This window comes from Scyliorhinus torazame, chromosome 5, assembly GCF_047496885.1.
Source record: "Scyliorhinus torazame isolate Kashiwa2021f chromosome 5, sScyTor2.1, whole genome shotgun sequence".
Classification (NCBI taxonomy): domain Eukaryota; kingdom Metazoa; phylum Chordata; class Chondrichthyes; order Carcharhiniformes; family Scyliorhinidae; genus Scyliorhinus; species Scyliorhinus torazame.
Window position 1 is genome coordinate 244,925,388 of NC_092711.1, and position 23,505 is coordinate 244,948,892.

Consider the following 23,505-nt stretch of genomic DNA (forward strand, 5'->3'; position numbering starts at 1 on the left):
TGGCCTGTCTTTCTGTTTCAGATACTGGTTGATCAACTCTTCATTTTCAGTATCTTGTGTGTTTCTGTTTGGTTTTCATAAATTGAATCTTTACCTTTAGCCAAGTCTTTTAAAAGTACACTTAAAAGTACACTTTGTCTCAAACTGCCAACATGATTGACCAGCAACAAATTATTGTCTAATATGTGGTTCGAGCTAGCCTGGTGGGCCCCAGGTCAATACAGTATATGTCTTCCCTCGGCAGCGTTAAATCTTGTTTTCCAATCCCAGCCTATACAAGACCGACCTTTGCGGTGTATCTTTTGTCTTGATTTATGAATGGTAAGCTCCATGAGGTCTGTATATCTTTCAGTAGATCAAACCAGATGTAACACCTTTGTGACTTTATCGATGTTGTTATGATATTTGAGTTAATCTCGCAAGATGCCCTGTCTGTTTCTGCAGGTATTGAAAACGATTTTTAGGATTATTCAGAAATATACTAGTATGGTTTAAATATTCCCATTTCCCCTGTAGTGTTTCTCACATCCAAAGACGCCAACTCCATTCTGAAGCGGTTTCCAAGAGCAAATGGTTTTCTCGAAGAGATCCGACAAGGGAACATTGAGCGGGAGTGTATGGAGGAGATCTGTGTGTATGAAGAGGCAAGGGAAGTGTTTGAGAACAATGAGCAAACGGTGAGTATATTCTTCTGATTACATTACCTTGCTTGACGTGAGTAACATTGAATGTGTACTTCATGTACATGTCATTATCGTGAACATGCACAACTTGCTTCTTCTCTTGCTTTTTTAGTGGATTTTTTTGAGGACATTAACAGTGCGGTAGATAACGGGGAGCCAATGGATGTGGTATATCTGGATTTCCAGAAAGCCTTTGACAAGGTGCCACACAAAAGGTTGTTGCATAAGATAAAGATGCATGGCATTAAGGGGAAAGTAGGAGCATGGATAGATGATTGGTTAATTAATAGAAAGCAAAGAGTGGGGATTAATGTGTGTTTCTCTGGTTGGCAATCAGTAGCTAGTGGTGTCCCTCAGGGATCAGTGTTGGGCCCACAACTGTTCACAATTTACATAGATGATTTGGAGTTGGGGACCAAGGGCAATGTGTCCAAGTTTGCAGACGACACTAAGATAAGTGGTAAAGCAAAAAGTGCAGAGGATACTGGAAGTCTGCAGAGGGATTTGGACAGGCTAAGTGAATGGGCTAGGGTCTGGCAGATGGAATACAATGTTGACAAATGTGAGGTTATCCATTTTGGTAAGAATAACGGCAAAAGGGATTATTATTTAAATGATAAAAAATTAAAACATGCTGCTGTGCAGAGAGATCTGGGTGTGCTAGTGCATGAGTCGCAGAAAGTTGGTTTTCAGGTGCAACAGGTGATTAAGAAGGCAAATGGAATTTTGTCCTTCATTGCTAGAGGGATGGAGTTTCAGACTAGGGAGGTTATGCTGCAATTGTATAAGGTGTTATTGAGGCCACACCTGGAGTATTGTGTTCAGTTTTGGTCTCCTTACTTGAGAAAGGACGTACTGGCACTGGAGGGTGTGCAGAGGAGATTCACTAGGTTAATCCCAGAGCTGAAGGGGTTGGATTACGAGGAGAGGTTGAGTAGACTGGGACTGTACTCGTTGAAATTTAGAAGGATGAGGGGGGATCTTATAGAAACATATAAGATTATGAAGGGAATTGATAGGATAGATGCGAGCAGGTTGTTTCCACTGGCGGGTGAAAGCAGAACTAGGGGGCATAGCCTCAAAATAAGGGGAAGTAGATTTAGGACTGAGTTTAGGAGGAACTTCTTCACCCAAAGGGTTGTGAATTTATGGAATTCCTTGCCCAGTGAAGCAGTAGAGGCTCCTTCATTAAATGTTTTTAAGATAAAGATAGATAGTTTTTTGAAGAATAAAGGGATTAAGGGTTATGGTGTTCGGGCTGGAAAGTGGAGCTGAGTCCACAAAAGATCAGCCATGATCTCATTGAATGGCGGAGCAGGCTCGAGGGGCCAGATGGCCTACTCCTGCTCCTAGTTCTTATGTTCTTCAGATTCCACACCGATAACGGGTATTGTTCCTGGCACTGTGCTGCGGATATATTGATTTGGATGGAAATGCACCATCTAAAGTGGTACTAAACCATACAGTTTAATAATGTCAGAAATTTGATTCCCAGTTTCTGCTGAGCTGAACTAATCCAGGGAGACATTGATAGGGAGACTACAATTCACCTCAGAACCCTTTGATTGGGAATAGAAAAAAAATCAATCAACATTTGCCCTACCAATTAGATAGGCAGCTGGGAAATTCAGGTGTTTGAATGTCAATTAAAGGCGGGATTCAAATTGTCTCTGATGTTCTTCGTGGTTCAACAGTCTACTACTGCTAATTGTCAAGGTTATTTATACGAAAAATGACTAGCGGTACCCTTGGGCTGCTGACACAATTACGATCATATGCTGGCGTGAGTCGGTGCTTTAGGAGAAGAAAGCTGACATAACAAATAAAAATGTAAGATCAGCGTTTGTTGTCTAGTTTCTCCTGACACTTGTATCTGTTTCGACTTTCAAACATCATTAATCTAAATTGTTAATTATTCCATCTATTCCCGAGCATTATTTTTAGTCATTCTCAAAGGAATTTGATTTTAGTAAAAAAATATGTTTTGCTGTATCAGCTTTTGTGCTTTAGAAGCAATTTTTAGTAGTTTTAGTCTTTTGAGGCATTGCAGTTGTTGGAAAGTCACCAGAATAATTTTGTAATGAGGTTTATTAACAAGCTTGCAATGTCAATGCCTCTTTCCAAAATGCGACTGAGCATAAATAAAATGTAATATTACATTATGCCTTTTGTTATCTGTAATGGTTATCAATTGAGTGGGATGAGTTGGGGCTCGAGGTGATATTTGTTGCAGTAAAATGCTGTTTAGCAATATTTATTGAGGTGGCGCAGTGGTTAGCACTGCTGCCTCACGGCGCTGAGGACCCGGGTTCGATCCCGGCCCCTGCTCACTGCCGGGTGGAGTTTGCACATTCTTCCCGTGTCTGCGTGGGTCTCTCTCTTCCCCCCCACTTCCACAACACAAAGACGTGCAGGGTAGATGGATTGGCCATGCTAAAGTGTCCCTTAATTTTTTGGGGAAAAATAATTGGGTACTCTAAATTTATTTTAAAAAAGCAATATTTAGGACTTTGTCATCTGACAAAAAAATCCAGTGTGAACAAGATGTCTAAAGATGTTTTCAGGTTGAACTTTGCATATTGCAGGGCTGTTTTGCATATTGTCTTTGCATCTCTGCAAAATCTATTGGAATCTGACACAGATTAATGAAATAAATGCTGCTCTCCAAAAGATTCCAGAAAATAATTACGAATGAGCATAAGGTTACAGCCATTATTTTGGCACAAACTGCAGTCCTACTCAGGAGCTTGTATATAAAATGAAAATGGCACTGTTACACATTGAGGGGGCAAGGGAGATTTTCTCAGTTTGTACTAAGACTGTTGAAGGAGTTTTATCTAGTACATATAGAAACATGAGTAGGTAATTCAGCCCCTCAAGCCTGTTATGCCATTTAGTGGGATCATGATTGATCAGTATCGTAACACCCTTCACCTGCTGTGGCTCCCTTATCTTTTAATACATTTGGTTAACAAAAATGCATCAATCTCGCTTTTAAAAATATAAATTGAGCCAGAATCCACTAAAAGTATTCCTAACATCTCTTCTGAAAATTCTGGCTTTAATTTTTAGATTTGCTCCCCGTGTGATGCACAATCAATGACCACTAAAGCGGTGTTGTAGTCCGACTGAAGGCTTTAATGAGCTAGATGTTTCCCCAGCAGCTCAGGTACAGAATGAGGGCTGCTGGGGCGGGCTGGGTTCTTATACCCCGCCTATCAGGGTTGGCACTAGAAACTACAAAACATAACAACATGGTATAATTAGTTATGGAGGTACCGTAATACCTCCGTACCGTGTTTAGTAACTATTTACAAGTCTGGTAGCTATGTACATTTGATGGTTTATATTTACAGATTACGGTTAAAATGAAGCAATCAGTCGATCGGGGGCCCTGGTCGCCCCCTGTGATCGTCGGAGCCTCGGTGGTGACTCCGGTGGAGGCTCGGGCTTCTATGACTCCGGGAGCGTGGCTTCGATCTCCATGGCAGCTTCGTCACCCCTAGACGCCGCTGGTGGGGAAAACGGCTGACCTGGGAAGGGAGCACCTGCGGGGGCGTCGGTGGGTGGGGGGGGGGCCTAGACGGGGGCGGTGGAAGGATCGATCCTCCTGTAAGGTGCTGCGGTGGAGGGGAGGGGAGGGTGGGACTGGTGGCTGGAATATGCGTGGAGTTCCGGCGGGCGCCAGGTCCCGTAGGGAGACCGTATCTTGTCGGCCGTCGAGGTACGCCACGTAGGCGTACTGGGGGTTAGCATGGAGCAGATGGACCCTCTCGACCAACGGGTCCGACCTGTGCGCCCACACGTGTTTCGGAGCAGGATGGGTCCGGGTGCTGCCAGCCAGGTCGGGAGCGAGGTCCCAGAGGAGGACTTCCTAGGGAAGACGAGGTGACTTTCGTGAGGTGTCTGATTGGTGGCCGTACAGAGTAGTGACCGGATGGAGTGGAGGGCATCCGGGAGGACTTCTTGCCAGCGGGAGACTGGGAGGTTCCTGGACCGTAGGGCCAGTAGGACTGTCTTCCAGACCGTTCCGTTCTCCCTCTCTACCTGTCTGTTACCCCGGGGGTTGTAACTGGTCGTCCTGCTCGAGGCGATGCCCTTGCTGAGCAGGAATTGACGCAGTTCGTCGCTCACAAAGGAGGACCCCCTATCACTGTGTATGTAAGCGGGGAACCCGCACAGTGCAAAGATGCTTTGGAGGGCCTTGATGACGGTGGTGGCGGTCATGTCGGGGCAGGGGATGGCGAATGGGAATCGGGAGTACTCGTCAATCATGTTCAGGAAGTACGTGTTGCGGTGGGTGGAGGGGAGGGGGCCTTTGAAGTCCATGCTGCGTCGTTCAAAGGGACGGGATGCCTTTATCAGGTGCGCTCTCTCTGGCTGGTAGAAGTGCGGTTTGCAATCCGCGCAGATTTGGCAGTCCCTGGTTGCAGTCCTGACCTCCGCGATGGAGTAGGACAGGATGCAGGTCTTGACGAAATGGAAAAAGCGAGTGACCCCCGGGTGGCAGAGGTCCTCGTGGAGGGCTCGGAGGCGGTCCACTTGTGCGGTGGCACGTGCTGCGGGACAGGGCATCGGGAGGCTCGTTGAGCTTCCCAGGACGGTACAAGACCTTGTCGTTGTAGATGGAGAGTTCTATCCTCCACCGTAAGATCTTGTTGTTTTTTATGTTGCCCCGCTGTGCATTATCGAACATGAACGCCACCGACCGTTGGTCAGTGAGGAGAGTGAATCTCCTGCTGGCCAGGTAATGCCTCCAATGTCGAACAGCTTCTACTGTGGCCTGGGCCTCCTTTTCGACTGAGGAGTGGCGGATTTCAGAAGCATGGAGGGTACGGGAGAAGAAGGCCACAGGTCTGCCCGCTTGGTTGAGGGTGGCCGCCAGAGCTACGTCGGATGCATCGCTCTCGACCTGGAAGGGGAGGGACTCGTCGATGGCGTGCATCGTAGCCTTTGCAATGTTTGCTTTGATGCGGCTGAAGGCCTGGCGGGCCTCTATCGACAGGGAAAAAGCTGTGGATTGGATCAGGGGACGGGCCTTGTCCGCATAGTTGGGGACCCACTGGGCGTAGTAGCTAAAAAACCCGAGGCAGTGTTTCAGGGCCTTGGAGCAGTGAGGGAGGGGGAACTCTATAAGGGGGCTCATGCGTTCAGGGTCGGGGCCTATAACTCCATTTTGCACTACGTAGCCAAGAATGGCTAGACGGTCGGTGCTAAACACGCATTTATCTTTATTGTATGTTAGGTTAAAGATTTTAGCAGTATGGAGAAATTTTCGGAGGTTGGTGTCGTGGTCCTGCTGGTCGTGGCCGCAGATGGTGACATTATCGAGATATGGGAATGTTGCCTGTAAACAGTACCGGTCAACCATTCGGTCCATCTCTCGTTGGAAGACCGAGACCCCGTTGGTGACACGAAAGGGAACCCTTAAGAACTGATAGAGCCGTCCGTCTGCCTCGAAGGCAGTGTATTTGCGGTCACTAGTGCGGATGGGGAGCTGGTGGTAGGCGGACTTGAGATTCACCGTGGAGAAGATCTTATAATGCGCAATCCTGTTTACCAGGTCGGATATGCGGGGGAGGGGGTACGCGTCCAGCTGCGTAAACCTGTTGATGGTCTGACTGTAGTCGATGACCATCCTATGCTTCTCCCCGGTCTTTACCACTACTCCTTGGGCTCTCCAGGGGCTGTTACTGGCTTCACTGACCCCTTCCCTCAGTATCCTTTGGACTTCTGACCGAATAAAGATCCGGTCCTGGGCATTGTAGCGTCTGCTCCTGGTGGCGACGGATTTGCAATCCGGGGTGAGATTTGTAAACCAGGAAGTCGGGTCGACCTTAAGCGTCGCGAGGCCGCAGACAGTAAGGGGGGTATAGGGCCGCCAAATTGGAAGGTCAGACTTTGAAGGTTACACTGGAAGTCTAAACCCAGGAGTGTAGCCGCACAGAGGTGGGGAAGGACGTAGAGACGGAAATTTCTGAACTCCCTTCCCTGGACTGTGAGGTTTGTTTCACAAAACCCCTTTATCTCCACTGAGTGGGAACCGGAGGCCAGTGAGATTTTTTGATTAACAGGGTGGATGAGGATGGAACAGCGCCTTACCGTGTCTGGGTGTATGAAGCTCTCCGTGCTCCGAGAGTCGATTAGGCAGGACGTCTCGTGCCCGTTGATGAAAACGGTCGTAGTAGCGGTTGGGAGTGTTCAAGGTCGAGACTCATCCAGAGTCGCCGAGGCCAATCGCAGAAGTTGAGAGTTCTGTTCGGGCAGTGTGTGGTCGGCTGAGCTGGGGTCCTGGGGGTTCATCCAAGATGGCGTCTCCCATAGGTCGCACATGGCCGGGGGTGCATAAAATGGCGCCGCCCATCCCTCCAATGTTGCGTCCACGGAACAAGATGGTGGCGCCCGGGGTCCGCACGTGGCCCTGGGATATGGAGGTGGCGGCGACCACTGGCCGCACGGGGCCCGTGGAGAAGTTTGTGGTTGCGGTCCGCATTCGCCGCTGGAGACCGTGGCCACCGCTCGGGCCTGACATACCCCCACGAAATGGTCCTTTTTGCCGCATCCCTTGCAGGTGGATGCGCGGGCCGGGCATCGCTGGCAGGGGTGCTTGGCCTGCCCGCAAAAGTAGCAGTGGGGCCCCTCGGGTTGCCAGGCCGCCTTGCAGCGCAAGCCTGTGGGGGAACGGGGAATGTCTCTGGATCGGCCGCGCCGGGGTTCTACGCTGCCCAGGGGGCTGCCGCGCGGTCGGGTACGTAGGCTAGGGTGTTCCTGGAGGCCACGTCCAGGGAGCCTGCAAGAACCCGTGCCTCCCTGAGACCCAGGGTGTCCTTCTCTAACAGGCGCTGGCGAATTTGTGCCGAAAGCATACCTGCCACAAAAGCTTTCCGGACTAAGAGTTCCATGTGTTCGCTCGCTGAAACTTGCGGGCAGCCGCAGCTTCTTCCCAGCACCAGGAGTGCGCGGTAGAATTCCTCCAGCGATTTCCCCAGGGGTTTGTCGCCTTGTTGCATGCAGGTGCCGGGCGTAGACCTGGTTCACCGGGCGAATCTAGTGTCCTTTTAGCAGCTCAATTGCTGCATTGAAGTCTTCCGCTTCCTCGATGAGGGTGCAAATCTCCGGGCTCACCCTTGAGTGCAGGACGTGCAGTTTCTGCTCTCCCGTGGGTGCGTTTTCGGCCGTCTCGAGATACCCTTTAAAGCATGCCAGCCAGTGCTTAAAGATTGCCGCTGAGTCCGCCGTGTGGGGGCTAAGTTGCAGCCACTCTGGCTTGATTCGGAGCTCCATCCTTACTTCTTAAAATTCTAGCTTATTAAATTGATGCACGATCAATGACCACTAAAGTGAGGTTGTAGTCCAACTGAAGACTTTAATAAGCTAGATGTTTTCCCCAGCAGCTCAGGTACAGAATGAGGGCTGCTGGGGCGGCACGGGTTCTTATACCCTGCATATTAGGGCGGAGCTATTATACACTCTAGCCAATAGAAAGCATACAGTTTTCACCAATGGTGCTTTAGCCTATCCGGTACCGTAATATCTATAATACCACACCGTGTTCCAGACTCTCAACAGTGAAATAAGTATCTCTCCGAACAATCTCGTTCAAACTACGAAGAATGACAATTAAATTTCTTGACCTTCTATATTACGGAATACAAGCCTAGTTTATGAAATTTCTCATCATAATTGATGGATAGGATGGTATAGAGGGATACGGCACAAGGAAGTGCTGAGAGTTTTGGCAAAGGTTGGTATCATGACCGGTACAGGCTTGGAAGGCCGAAGGGCCTGTTCCTGTGCAGTATTGTTCTTTGTTCTCTTTGTAATTTAACACTTGGAATTCTGGAAACATTCTGATGAATTTGCATTGCATTCCTTCCAAGGTCAATACATCTTTTCTACTATGGCCTCCACCTTGTCACCAAACCTCGTACAACCAACCTTTGCTTCCAAAATTGTCTTTGATCTCATAATCCTCCAGAGATCTTCTTTCTATGGCCTCCAACATCATGGTTCTTCCAAGCTTGAGCAGTCTACTTTTGCCTCCAGCTCAAGATCTTGGTAGGCGACATTGGCAGACACATTGATTCAACACGTTCTTGCCCCACAAACCTGATTTCTTCCTGTCTTGACTCAGTTTTCATTCCCCTTGTACAGTCTCTTCCCACCTATATATGCCACTCTTCCAATGCCCTCTGCTGCATTAATAATTTCCAGTTTCTTAACCATAACCATCTCATTTCACCATGGTCACCCAATAACCCCCCCCCCCCCCCCCCCCGCGGCGGACAGATCTTCAAATATAGTCAGGAACAATCCCCACCATGTTTCGAATCCTCCCTCTGACCCCCTTAACTCAAATTATATATTTTCCAAAAACGAAAAATCATACAGATCCCCGAACCAGGCTGCCACTCCTGGTGGCGTGTCCGCCTTCCAATTTAACAAAATCGTCCGCTGGGCAATTAGGGAAGCAACAGCAATAACATCAGTCTTTTACCCTTCTATCAGCTCCAGCACCTCCGAGACCCCCAAAATCACCCATTGAGTCCAGCCTGATTTCTACCCCTATAATCTTAGACAATGTCCCAAACACCACTTCCCAGTACCTTGCCAGCTTTGCACACACCCAGAACATGTGCTCATCGTTCATCGCCCCCTGCCGACATTTTTCACACACGTCTGTCACCCCGCGAAAGAACCCACTCAGTCATGCACGAGCCATGTGCACCCTGTGCACCATCTTAAACTGGGTCAGGCTCATTCGTGCACAAGAAGTGGCATTCACCCTATGCATAGTTTCGCACCACAGACCTCAATTTATTTCCTTCCCCAACTCCTCCTCCTATTTAAATTTAATCTTTGCCACTTGCGTCTCCCTCAGCTCCCTGAGCAACACATACATGTCCCCAATCTTCCCTTTCCAGGCTCATCTGGGAGTATCAATTGTTCCAGCAGCGTATACCCAGACAGCATCGGAAACAACCTCCACTCTTTTTGTTCACAAAGTCCCATCGTACCTACAGGCATCTAAACTCACTCCCTCTTGGCGGCTTGAACCTTTCCCGTAATTCATCTAAACTTGCAAATTGCCCTTCCAGGTACAGGTCCTTCACCATCTCCAGTCCCACCTCCCTCCATCTTCTATACATCCCATCTATCTCACCAGGCAAACTCCTATGGTCCCTAAACAGTGGTGTCAACATCGATATCCCCTCCAATTTAAAGTGCCTCTTTAGTTGGTTCCATATATTAACCTTCGATTGCATCGCCGGGCTCACAGAGTACTTCCTTTGGGCAAACGGCGTTGGGGCCGTCACCAAGGCTCTCAGGCTGGATCCCCTGCAGGACTCCTCTCTCATCCTCACCCACTCTGCACCCTCCTCTCCCCACCACCGCCTCATCTTCTCCACATTAACTGCCCAGTAATAGTGTAACAGGTTCGGGAGTGCCAACCCCCATTTTTGTCTCCAGCTCTGTAACAGGGCCTTGTTTACCCTTGGCACCTTTCCTGCTCTTACAAACTCTGAGATTATTGCCTCTAATTTCTGAAAGAACGATCGGGAGGGCCTGGAAGACGAATAAGAACCTTGGTAACACTCTCCTTGCCAACGTCAAATGCAATATATCCCATCTCTTAAGGTTCCTCGTAATCTCTTCCACCAGTGTTGTCATGTTCCACTTGTGCATCGTGGCCCATTCCCTTGTCAGCTGGATCTCTAGGTCTCTAAACCCTTCCCCTAGTCACTTTGAATGGCAGCATCTTTAAGTTGGCCTTCAGCCCCACCTCGTCCACTGGGAATATCTCGTTCTTCCCAACATTTAATCTATATCCTGAGAACGCCCCAAATCTCTCCAGTATTCCCATGATCCTGCCCATGCTCTCCAGCGGGTCTGACACAAACAAGTCGTCCACATATAGCAATACCCAATGTTCTCTGCTCCCCCTCACAATCCCCTGCCACTCCGTAGATCCCCTAAGGGCTGTTGCCAGGGGTTCAATTGCCAACACAAATAGCAAGTGTTGGCGACAGTGGACATCCCTTTCTCCTACCTCTAGATAGCTCAAAGGTTTGTGAATTCATTCCATTTGTGGCATCACCTGCCACTGGGGCTGTATGTAACCAGCACATCCATGCCACAAACTTCGATCCAAATCCAAACCTGTCCAAAGTTTCAATTAAGTACCTCCACTCCACCCGGTAGAAGGCCTTTTCCGCATCCATGGAGACAACAGCCTCCAGCACCTGCCCTCTTGATGGAGCCATTAGCACGTTCAAAAGCCTCCTAATATTATTAGAAAGCTGTCTTCCTTTTACAAAACCCGTTTGGTCATCTGCTACCAACTCTGGTACTCATCCCTCCATCCTTCACGTCAGTATTTAACAACAAAATAGGCCTATATGACCCACACTCTAATGAATCTTTCCCACTTTTCGGGATTAATGTAATTATCGCATGTGTTAATCTTTCTCTTCTCCACAGCTTTGTTAAACATCCCCAACATGTGTGGAGCCAATTCTGTCACAGACACCTTGTAGAACTCCGTCGGAAAACCATCGGGCCCCGGTGCTTTCCCTCACTTCATTACCCAAATACTTTCAATCACCTCTCTCCGGCTCAATGGGTCTTCCGATGTTTTCCTCTTCTCCTTCTCCAACCTCGGGAATTCCATTCAGGAACCTTCCCATGTCCCCTCCCGTTCCATCTGGTGCTGCCCTACATAACTTAACATAGTATCTCTGAAATGAAACGCATTGTTTATTTTTCCTGATTCTGATACAACCTCTCCTTATTCTGTTCTTCCTTTCAAAACTTCTCTGGATGCAGCCTGCTTTCTTAGCTGGTGGGCCAGCATGCAGCTCGCCTTCTCCCTGTACTTGTATTGCATCCCTCTTGCCCTTCTTAATTGCCCTACTGCCTTCCTTGTTGTCAGCCTAACAAACTGCCCCTGCAACCTTTTTCTCACCGCTAACAAATCCTTTGTAGGGGCTCCTGCATATCTCTTGTCCATCTCAATTATCTCCTCCAACAACTGTCTATACTCTTCCCTCTGCTTCCTATCTCTATGCGCTTTTAATAAAATAACCTACCCTCAGGCCACTGCCTTCAACGCCTCCCAAAAAGTGGCCACTGACACTTCCCCGTACTGATTAATCTCCTCATACTCCTCAATTGCTGACCTTAACTTTTCACAAAAACCCTTGTCTGCCAAAAGATTTGAGTCAAATCTCCAATCCGGCCTCTGACTCGCCCCTCACTGAGTCTCACCTCTATCCAGTGTGGCGCATAGTTGGATATTACGATCCCTGCGTATTCTACCACCAACCCCCCCAAAGACACCACCTGGTCACCACAAAGAAATCAATCCTCGAGTGTGCCTTATGTACATGTGAGAAGAAGGAATATTCCTTCCCCGGATTCCTAAATCTCCACGGTCAAATATTCCCATTCGTTCCATAAACCCTCCCAGCTCCTTTGTCATTTTCAGCCTTTCCATTGATTTGGAGCACGACCTGCCCACCCTCTGCTCCATCACACAATTGAAATCTCCGCCCATAAACAACTGGTGTGTATCTAGGTTTGGGATCATTCACAGCAGACTCTTCATAAACCCCGCATCATTGGCGCATATACTTTTACTAGCACCACTGGCATCCCCTCCAGCACTCCACTCACTATTATATATCTTCCTCCCAGGTCCCTTACTTCCCTAGCTCCCACAAACTGCATTCTCTTATTTATCAAAATGGCCCCAACCATCCCTTCCTCAGTCTAATCTGATCCTTAACTCAGACATGGGACTGCTGTGAGAAGATCACCTCCACCTTCAAACCCTTCAGGTGTGCAAAGGTCCAGGATCTCTTAACTGGCCCATTTAGCCCACAAACATTCAACATCCTCAATCGGCAAAGTCTCACCTAATACCACCCTATATTGGGCCCAACCAAGATGCCTCCCCTCTTTGTCTACAACCATATTTGGTCTCCACCTCCATCGCATCGCAATTTTCTCTTTCTCCCCTCCCCGCCTCACATTTCCCCCTCCCCCACAAACACTTCTCTCAGCCTCCTCCCCCATCACACCTCGGTTTTCTAACATTGCCTGCTAGCGTGACAACTACCACATGGTCCATTGTTACCTGCAAAGGCACCAATACACCCTTTTTTTTTTTTTTTAAATAATATTTTATTGAAAATTTTTGGTCAACCAACACAGTACATTGTGCATCCTTTACACAACATTGTAACCATACAGATAATAATGACCTTTTTTAAATTTAAACAAAAACAACAACAAATAAATAAATATTAAATAACAAAAAATAAAAACTAGCCCTAATTGGCAACTGCCTTGTCTCAGGCCACCCCCCCCCATCCCCCCCCCCCCCCAAGTCCTGGGCCGCTGCTGCTGCCTTCTTTGTTCTCCCCTATCTATCTTTCCGCAAGATATTCGACGAACGGTTGCCACCGCCTAGTAAACCCTTGAGCCAACCCCCTTAGGACGAACTTAATCCGCTCTAACTTTATGAACCCCGCCATATCATTTATCCAGGTCTCCACCCCCGGGGGCTTGGCTTCTTTCCACATTAGCAATATTCTGCGCCGGGCTACTAGGGACGCAAAGGCCAAAACATCGGCCTCTTTCGCCTCCTGCACTCCCGGCTCTTGTGCAACCCCAAATATAGCCAACCCCCAGCTTGGTTCGACCCGGACTCCTACTACTTTCGAAAGCACCTTTGTCACCCCCATCCAAAACCCCTGTTGTGCTGGGCATGACCAAAACATATGGGTATGATTCGCTGGGCTTCTCGAGCACCTCGCACACCTATCCTCCACCCCAAAAAATTTACTGAGCCGTGTTCCAGTCATATGTGCCCTGTGTAATACCTTAAACTGAATCAGGCTTAGCCTGGCGCACGAGGACGACGAGTTTACCCTGTTTAGGGCATATGCCCACATCCCCTCCTCAATCTCCTCCCCTAGCTCGTCTTCCCATTTCCCTTTTAGTTCGTCCATCATAGTCTCCCCTTCGTCTCTCATTTCCCTATATATATCCGACACCTTACCGTCCCCCACCCATTTCTTTGAGATGACTCTGTCCTGCACCTCTTGTGTCGGGAGCTGCGGGAATTCCCTCACCTGTTGCCTCGCAAAAGCCCTCAATTGCATGTACCTGAATGCATTCCCTTGGGGCAACCCATATTTCTCGGTCAGCGCTCCCAGACTCGCAAACTTCCCATCCACAAATAGATCTTTCAATTGCGTTATACCTGCTCTTTGCCACATTCCATATCCCCCATCCATTCCCCCCGGGGCAAACCTATGGTTGTTTCTTATCGGGGACTCCCCCAGTGCTCCGGTCTTTCCCCTATGTCGTCTCCACTGTCCCCAAATCTTCAGTGTAGCTACCACCACCGGACTCGTGGTATAGTTCCTTGGTGAGAACGGCAATGGGGCTGTCACCATAGCCTGCAGGCTGGTCCCCCTACAGGACGCCCTCTCTAATCTCTTCCACGCCGCTCCTTCCTCCTCTCCCATCCACTTACTCACCATTGAAATGTTAGCGGCCCAATAATACTCACTTAGGCTCGGTAGTGCCAGCCCCCTCCTATCCCTACTACGCTGTAAGAATCCCTTCCTCACTCTCGGAGTCTTCCCGGCCCAAACAAAACCCATGATACTCTTTTCTATCCTTTTGAAAAAAGCCTTCGTGATCACCACCGGGAGACACTGAAACACAAAAAGGAATCTCGGGAGGACCACCATCTTAACCGCCTGCACCCTCCCTGCCATTGACAATGCTACCATATCCCATCTCTTGAAATCTTCCTCCATCTGTTCCACCAACCGCGTCAAATTTAGCCTGTGCAATGTGCCCCAATTCTTAGCTATCTGGATCCCCAGGTAACGAAAGTCTCTTGTTACCTTCCTCAACGGTAGGTCTTCTATTTCTCTACTCTGCTCCCCTGGATGCACCACAAACAGCTCACTCTTTCCCATGTTCAATTTATACCCTGAAAAATCCCCAAACTCCCCAAGTATCCGCATTATTTCTGGCATCCCCTCCGCTGGATCCGCCACATATAGTAGCAGATCATCCGCATATAAAGATACCCGGTGTTCTTCTCCTCCCCTAAGTATTCCCCTCCATCCCTTGGAACCTCTCAGCGCTATCGCCAGGGGCTCAATCGCCAGTGCAAACAGTAATGGGGACAGAGGACATCCCTGCCTTGTCCCTCTATGGAGCCGAAAATATGCCGATCCCCGTCCATTCGTGACCACACTCGCCACTGGGGCCATATACAACAGCTGCACCCATCTAACATACCCCTCTCCGAACCCAAATCTCCTCAACACCTCCCACAGATAATCCCACTCCACTCTATCAAATGCTTTCTCGGCATCCATCGCCACTACTATCTCCGTTTCACCCTCTGGTGGGGCCATCATCATTACCCCTAACAACCTCCGTATGTTCGTGTTCAGCTGTCTCCCCTTCACAAACCCAGTTTGGTCCTCATGAACCTCCCCGGGACACATTCCTCTATTCTCATTGCCATTACCTTGGCCAAGACCTTGGCATCTACATTGAGGAGGGAGATTGGTCTGTAGGACCCGCATTGTAGCGGATCCTTTTCCTTCTTTAAAAGAAGCGATATTGTTGCTTCTGACATAGTCGGGGGCAGTTGTCCCCTTTCCTTTGCCTCGTTGAAGATCCTCGTCAGTAGCGGGGCGAGCAAGTCCAAATATTTTCTGTAAAATTCAACTGGGAATCCGTCCGGTCCCGGGGCCTTTCCCGTCTGCATGTTCCTAATTCCTTTCACCACTTCTTCTACCGTGATCTGTGCTCCCAATCCCATCCTTTCCTGCTCTTCCACCTTGGGAATTTCCAGCCGATCCAAAAACTCCATCATTCTCTCCCTCCCATCCGGGGGTTGAGCTTCATACAATTTTTTATAAAATGTCTTAAACACTTCATTCACTCTCTCCGCTCCCCGCTCCGTCTCTCCATCTTCGTCTCTCACCCCCCCTATTTCCCTCGCTGCTCCCCTTTTCCTCAATTGGTGTGCCAGCAATCTGCTCGCCTTCTCTCCATATTCATACTGTACACCCTGCGCCTTCCTCCATTGTGCCTCTGCAGTGCCTGTGGTCAGCAAGTCAAATTCCACATGCAGCCTTTGCCTTTCCCTATACAGTCCCTCCTCCGGTGCTTCCGCATACTGTCTGTCCACTCTCAAAAGTTCTTGCAACAACCGCTCCCGTTCCTTACTCTCCTGCTTCCCTTTATGTGTCCTTATTGATATCAGCTCCCCCCTAACCACCGCCTTCAACGCCTCCCAGACCACTCCCACCTGAACCTCCCCATTGTCATTGAGTTCCAAGTACTTTTCAATGCATCCCCTCACCCTTAAGCACACCCCCTCATCCGCCATTAGTCCCATGTCCATTCTCCAGGGTGGACGCCCTCTTGTTTCCTCCCCTATCTCCAAGTCTACCCAGTGTGGGGCATGATCCGAAATGGCTATAGCCGTATATTCCGTTCCCCTCACCCTCGGGATCAATGCCCTACCCAACACAAAAAAGGCTATGCGTGAATAGACTTTATGGACATAGGAGAAAAACGAGAACTCCTTACTCCTAGGTCTACTGAATCTCCACGGGTCCACCCCTCCCATCTGCTCCATAAAATCCTTAAGCACCTTGGCTGCTGCCGGCCTCCTACCAGTCCTGGACTTCGACCTATCCAGCCTTGGTTCCAACACCGTGTTAAAGTCTCCCCCCATTATCAGCTTTCCGGTCTCTAGGTCTGGGATGCGTCCTAGCATTCGCCTCATAAAATTGGCATCGTCCCAATTCGGGGCATACACGTTTACCAACACCACCATCTCTCCCTGTAATTTGCCACTCACCATCACGTATCTGCCCCCGTTATCCGCCACTATAGTCTTTGCCTCGAACATTACCCGCTTCCCCACTAATATAGCCACCCCCCTGTTTTTCGCATCCAGCCCCGAATGGAACACCTGCCCTACCCATCCTTTGCGCAACCTAACCTGATCTATCAGTTTCAGGTGCGTTTCCTGTAACATGACCACATCTGCTTTAAGTTTCTTAAGGTGTGCGAGTACTCGTGCCCTCTTTATCGGCCCGTTAAGCCCCCTCACATTCCACGTGATCAGCCGAGTTGGGGGGCTTCCCACCCCCCCCCCCTTGCCGGTTTGCCATCATCTTTTTCCAGCTTCTCGCCCAGTTCCCACGCGGCTGTATTTCTCCCAGACGGTGCCCCCCCGCCCATCCTTTCCTTCACCCACTCCCCCCTTTCCCCAGCAGCAGCAACCCAGTAATTCCCCCCCCCCCCCCCGCTAGACCCCCCGCTAGCGTAATTACTCCCCCCGTGTTGCTCCCAGAAGTCAGCAAACTCTGGCTGACCTCGGCTTCCCCCCGTGATCACGGCTCGCCCCGTGCGGCGCCCCCTCCTTCCTGCTTCTCTATTCCCGCCATAATTATCATAGCGCGGGAACCAAGCCCGCGCCTCTCCCTCGGCCCCGCCTCCCATGGCCAACGCCCCATCTCCTCTCCCTCCCCACCTCCCCCCATCACCACCTGTGGGAGAAAGAAAAGTTACCATACCGCAGGATTAATCATACAATCCCTCTTCGCCCCCCCCCCCCCCCCCACTCGTCCCACCACTTTGTCCAAACGTTCATTTTCGTAGTCCAATCATTCCAATTTTTCTTCTACAATAAAAGTCCACGCTTCATCCGCCGTCTCAAAGCAGTGGTGCCTCCCTTGATATGTGACCCACAGTCTTGCCGGTTGCAGCATTCCAAACTTTATCTTTTTTTTGTTAAGTACCGCTTTGGCCCGATTAAAGCTCGCCCTCCTTCTCGCCACCTCCGCACTCCAATCTTGATAGACCCGGATCACCGCGTTCTCCCATTTACTACACCGAGTTTTCTTCGCCCATCTAAGGACCATTTCTCTATCCTTAAAACGGAGAAATCTCACCACTCTGGCTCTGGGAGCTTCTCCTGCTCTCGATCCTCGCACCATAACTCGGTATGCTCCCTCCACCTCCAACGGACCCGTCGGGGCCTCCACCCCCATTAACGAGTGCAGCATCGTGCTCACATATACCCCGACGTCCGCCCCCTCCACACCTTCAGGAAGGCCAAGAATCCTCAAGTTGTTCCTCCTTGCGTTATTTTCCAGTGCCTCCAACCTCTCCACAGATCGTTTCTGGTGTGCCTCCTGTATCTCCGACTTCACCACCAGGCCCTGTATGTCGTTTTCATTCTCTGCTGCTTTCGCCTTCACGACCCGAAGCTCCTGCTCCTGGGTCTTTTGTTCCTCTTTCAGCCCTTCAATCGCCTGTAATATCGGGGCCAACAACTCTTTCTTCATTTCCTTTTTTATCTCCTCCATGCAGCATTTCAAGAACTCTTGTTGTTCAGGGCCCCATATGAAACTGCCACCTTCCGACGCCATCTTGGTTTCTGCTTGCCTTCCTTGCCGTTGTTCCAAAGGATCCGCTGCAATCCGGCCACTTTCCTCTCCTTTTTCCATCCGTGTCCAGGGGGAACACCCTTCTGGTTTACCGCACGGTGTTTTCAGCCGTTAAAATTGCCGTTGGGGCTCCTATCAAGAGCCCAAAAGTCCGTTTCACAGGGAGCTGCCGAAACGTGCGACTCAGCTGGTCATCGCCGCACCCAGAAGTCCTCGCGCCAATACACCCTTGATGGCTCTCGACCAGTCTACTTGCATTTTTTTCTGTGGTCCATCCTTCATAAAAGCCATTAACCGTTCCGTCTGAGCTTTTCCCTCAGGCTTCAGTCCTCTCTCTCTGCCGCCATTTTAACAGAGTTTGCAGTACATTGAGTTTCCCTCCACTTTTTGGGCTGACATTTTAAGTGATTTCTGCCAGGTCCAATAAGGTACCGGCATAACGGGCGCTCGCGAGTGGAGCGGCCGCATTAAGAGGCTCCCGCCGGTCCGCAATATCCCAGTCATTTTTGGGGGTTTCCCCGTTGTCTGTTGAATCCAAATTTCTTTGGCCTTTGGGGCCTGAGGGACGGACGGCGGGTCGAGCTAGTTTGGAGCCAGTGAGGAGACCCGCGGGAGTGTCCGGCGGCTGGAGCGGGGGGGCATCGAGCCCGAAGTGAGAGGCGGGGGGGCGGAGCTTGGCACGAGGCAAGGCCCAAATTCAGGACGCGATGTAGAGGGGGAGTAGAGCACATCGGATGGCTCCCGCTGAAAATGGATGTTTGAGGAGTTTGAAGTCCGGTTCCGGGGGAAGAGATTTCATTTTTAAATGTTATTATTTATTTATTTTAAGATTGAAGAAAGAATGGGAAAAATAATAAGTCATTAAAGGGTGCCAAAAATAGCTGTGAAGAAGGGAGGAAATGCGGGTCGAATGAGAGGACCAGTAAAAGCGCAGACAAGTTGGTGGATGCCGAACCGCGTGATGGGGCCATACCACTTATGGTGGAAAAGATGACCGAGGTGATGGCTGTGGAGCTGGAGAAGCAGTTTGCGAGGCGTTGAGGAAGGAGATGGCTGTCGCACTGAAATCACTGGTGGAGGAGGCAATCGCCCCAATGAGGCTAGCTGTGGCAAAGACATCGGCCGAGGTGAGAGAACAAGAGGAAATGATGAAGGAAGTGGAGGAGGCCGTGTCGCAGCACAATGACCAGCTCATCTCGATGGGGGACGAGCTGCGGAGGGTGGTGAAGGTCAACAAAGGACTCCGAGCAAAGCTCGAGGACTTGGAGAACCGCTCGAGGCGGCACAATCTGAGAATTGTGGGCTTGCCCGAAGGGGCAGAGGGCTCAAGGCCAACAGAGTACTTCACTAAGATGCCAGCGGAGTTGATGGCGAGGGTAAAGACCCCTCCCGGTGTGAACTACACCAAGCTCATCAGTCGTTAAGGCCAAAACCAAAGTAAATGAGCCACCAAGAGCAGTACTTATCTGCTTCCATAAATACCACATGAAGAAGAAGGTGTTAAGCTGGGCGAAGCAGAAGCGGGAGGTGCAGTGGGATGATGCTAGAGTTCGGATTTACCAGAACTTGACGATGGAGTTGGCGAAGAGACGAGTGGCGTTCACTGAGTGAAGGTGGCACTGTACAACAAGGGGGTGTGATTTGGTATGTTATACCCGGCAAAGCTGAGGGTGACGTACAACACCAAAGATTTTTATTTTGAAACGGTGGAGGCGGCTGAGGTGTTCATGAAGGCAGAAGGCTTGGGAGCTTCAGGAGTTGAGCTGGAAGAGAGGTCGTGGACTGTGATTGGGGAGATGGAAAATGTATAAATGTTATAACTTTCTTTTCATTGACCTGTATTGTAACATACTTGACTTCACATTGGTATAGAGTTTATGTTTTTGTTTGGTTTGATTAGAGGTTTCTGCACCCAAGGGAGCGGGAGTACTCGTTTTTCTCAGTGGTCCATAAGGAATCGACTTATTCATGGTAGGGAAGACGCTAATGGTTAGGGTTAAGGGGTCAGAGTACTCGGCAATTGCAATATCAGATTATGCTCCGCACTGGGTATGGTACTGGGTAAAGCTACTGTATAAGGAGCCGAGGGCGAGTATCCGTAAAAATAACATTAGCTTGAAATACTTTTCTCTCCACTGTGGGACTAGGCAGGGATGCCCATGTCCTGTTTCCCCCCCCCCCCCCTGCTGTTTGCACTCGTGACTGAGCCATTGGCCATCGCATTAAGAGGTTCGAGGGGGATAGAGCACAGGGTGTCTTTATATGCCTAGGACTTGTTATTATACGTGTCGGAACCGGGTGTGTCAATAGGGGGAATACTGAAGCTGCTTCGGGTGTTTGGCTCTTTCTCGGGGTACAAATTAAATCTAGACAAGACTGAATATTTTGTGCTGTCTTGGCCAGGTGGGGGAGGCTGCCATTCCGTAGGGCAGGGACTCACTTTAGATGATTGTGCTGCAGGTTTCTCGGGATTGGGGGGGGGGCTCCGTAGGTATAACATTTCTAGTTTGGTGGGATGGGTGAAAGCTGATTTGGGATGGTCTCCCTCTGTCACTGGCAGGTCGGATACAGGCGGTTAAACTGAACGTGTGCCGTGACTTCTGTTTATTTTCCAATGCCTGCCGATTTTCCTGCCAAAGGCATTTTTTAAGAGAGATTGAAGGGAGCGAATGTTCATATGGGGAGGGAAGGTGGCCAGATTTAGAAAGGTGCTACTACAGAGAAGAAGGCAGACAAGGGGTTTGGCTCTTCCGAACCTGATGTATTATTACTGGGCAACGAATGTGGAGAAGGTACAGAGCTGGGTCAGAGGGTTTGACTCCCAATGGGTCAGAATGGAGGAGAGTTTGGGTAGGGGGTCCGGATTGAAGGCGCTAACGACAGCCCTGCTCCTGACGACCCCGGGGAGATACTCCGGGAGTCCGGTAGTAATAGCTTTGTTGAGAATTTGGAAGCAGTTTCGACAGCACTTCGGGTTGGGGGCAGGGTCAAGCAAAATGCCGATTCGGGGGAACCATAGATTTGAGCCTGGGAAGTGGGATGGAAATTGTCGGAGATGGGACAAAGAATTAGGACACTAAAAGATTTGATTTTTGGGTGTCGATTTGTGGGATTGAAGGAGCTAGGAGCGAAGTATGGTTGGAGCAGGGGGAAATATTTAGACACATGCAGGTTCGAGACTTTGCCAGGAGATACAGAGCTTCCCAGTAGAGCCGGCTTCCACATTGCTGGAGGAGGTGCTGCCGACAGGGGGACTGGAGAAGGGGGTAGTACCGGCGGTTTACGGGGCTATTTTGCAGGAGGAGAAGGCGCCGCTAGAAGGGATCAAGGCAAAGTGGGAGGAAGAGTTGGGAGAGGGTATGGAGGAGGGGTTATGTTGTGAGGTGCTCCGAAGGGTGAACGCCGCCACCTCGTGTGCAAGGCTGGGGCTGATACAGCTGAAGGTGGTGTATAGAGCACACCTTACAAGGGCGAGGATGAGCCGGCTCTTTGAGGGGGTAGAAGATGTATGTGAACGTTGCGGGGGGGGGGGTCCCGCAAACCACGTTCATATGTTTTGGTCCTGTCCAAAGCTGGAGGATTATTGGAAGGAGGTGTTTAGGGTAATTTCTAAAGTGGTCAAATTTGAACTGAGGGGAAGGATGGAGGGATTCTACAATTCATGGGCGTTACTCACTATGCACTTTCGAGAATTGGATCACATCGAACATTAGGTGGGTTGGGGGCTGAGAGGGTTGGGGGGGGAGGGACTCTTATGTGTTAATGGTGACTATGGGTGATTCCTGATTCCTCTTTGTCATTTGTTTATGTTAACATGCGGGCTAATGTTTGGGGTTTGGTGGGAGGATGGGATCGTTGTTATTGATATGGGGATTGACATTACATTCGTTACTGATTATTTATTGTTGGGAGAAAATGTGAAAAAGAATAAAAAATATATTTTTAAAAAGAAATAGGGGCATTTGGTGTGCAGAAATAGATCCTTGGAAAACACCAGAGGTAATGATGTGGGAGTGGAAAGAGAAGCCATTGCAGGTGATTCTCTGCCTATGACTTGATAGATAAGAATAGAATCGGGCGTGGGCCGTGTTTTTCCGTTGGAAAATTATGCAAAATTGTGAAAGGTGGATGGTGGCGTCAACTTTGGCAAAGGCGTTTTCCGGTGACGGGTATGTGCTGAGCGGGTGCAAGAAATGTGGCTCTCTTCCTGGAAACCAGAAATTATACACTTTTAGACCAAAGTGGACCGCTAAACCCGGGGTGGGGGATGGGCACATGAACAAAGCATGCCAGGCAACAACCTGAGGAACTGCAGACTGCCGAATCACTGAAAATCTGGAGAAGATTGGGGCAATGCCGAACATGCGGGGCGACCAGGATCCGGCCACACCCGAATGGGATGGGCTGCTATATCTGCTGAGCCGGAGAGCTGCCAGATGTAGTCGCGGAGAACCAGGCAGGCTTTGTCAAGGGCTTTGTCAGGCGCCTGCTGAACCTGATAATAGCCCATCCGGGCAGAGAACACCAGAAATGCTTATCTCCCTGGATGCAGGAAAGGCCTTCAATGGAGTCGAATGGAAGTACTTCATAGAGGTACTGGAACCATTTGGGTTCAGACCAGGGTTCACCTCCTGGGTGAAACTACTGTACAGTGCCCCCATGGTGAACGTACGGACAAACACCATCAACTCTAAATACTTGCGGCTGCACAGAGACATGAGACAGGGATGCCTGCTATCACCACTGCTGTTTGCTCTGGCATTCAAGCCACTGGCGATTGCCCTCAGAGCGGCAAAGGGGTGGAGAGGTATCCAAAGGGGTGGAGAGGTATCCAAAGGGGAGACAGAGAGCATATAGAGTTCCACTCTATGTGGATGACCTGCTCTTCTACATCTCGCACCCCTGGACCAGCATGGATGGTATAATGAAACTCCTAAAGGAGTTTGGAGCTTTCTAGGGTTACAAGCTTAACCTGAGCAAGAGCGAGATCTTCCCTGTGAACCCGCAGGGGGAAAGGACAGAGCTGGGAGGACTGCCGTTCAAGCAAATTAAGTCCAAATTCCGCTACTTGGGGATCCAAATAGCCAAATAGGCTGGACACGGATCCGCAAATGGAACCTTACGAGACTGGTGGAGGAAGTCGAAAGGGACCTTCAGAGCTGGGGCCCATTCCCACACTCACTCACAGGGAGAATACAGACGATCAAAATGAACATACTGCCCAGGTTTCTACTCTTGTTTAGATCCCTCCCGCACTGCATTCCCAAGGTCTTTTTCAACACAGTCATGCCGTTTGTTTGGTGGGGAGATGGGGG

General features: G+C 49.8%; 1 protein-coding gene across 8 annotated transcripts in view; it reads left to right on the forward strand.

The window, feature by feature from the left end:
- The window catches only part of LOC140420998 (group XIIA secretory phospholipase A2-like), a 227,093-nt gene that overhangs the window by 197,545 nt on the left and 6,043 nt on the right, over positions 1-23,505 (forward strand). For all 8 annotated transcript variants that reach the window (XM_072505240.1, XM_072505237.1, XM_072505241.1 and 5 more), the window contains one exon: positions 517-677. In XM_072505240.1, coding sequence (XP_072361341.1) covers positions 517-677 — 161 coding nt within the window. The remainder of the gene's footprint in view (positions 1-516; positions 678-23,505) is intronic.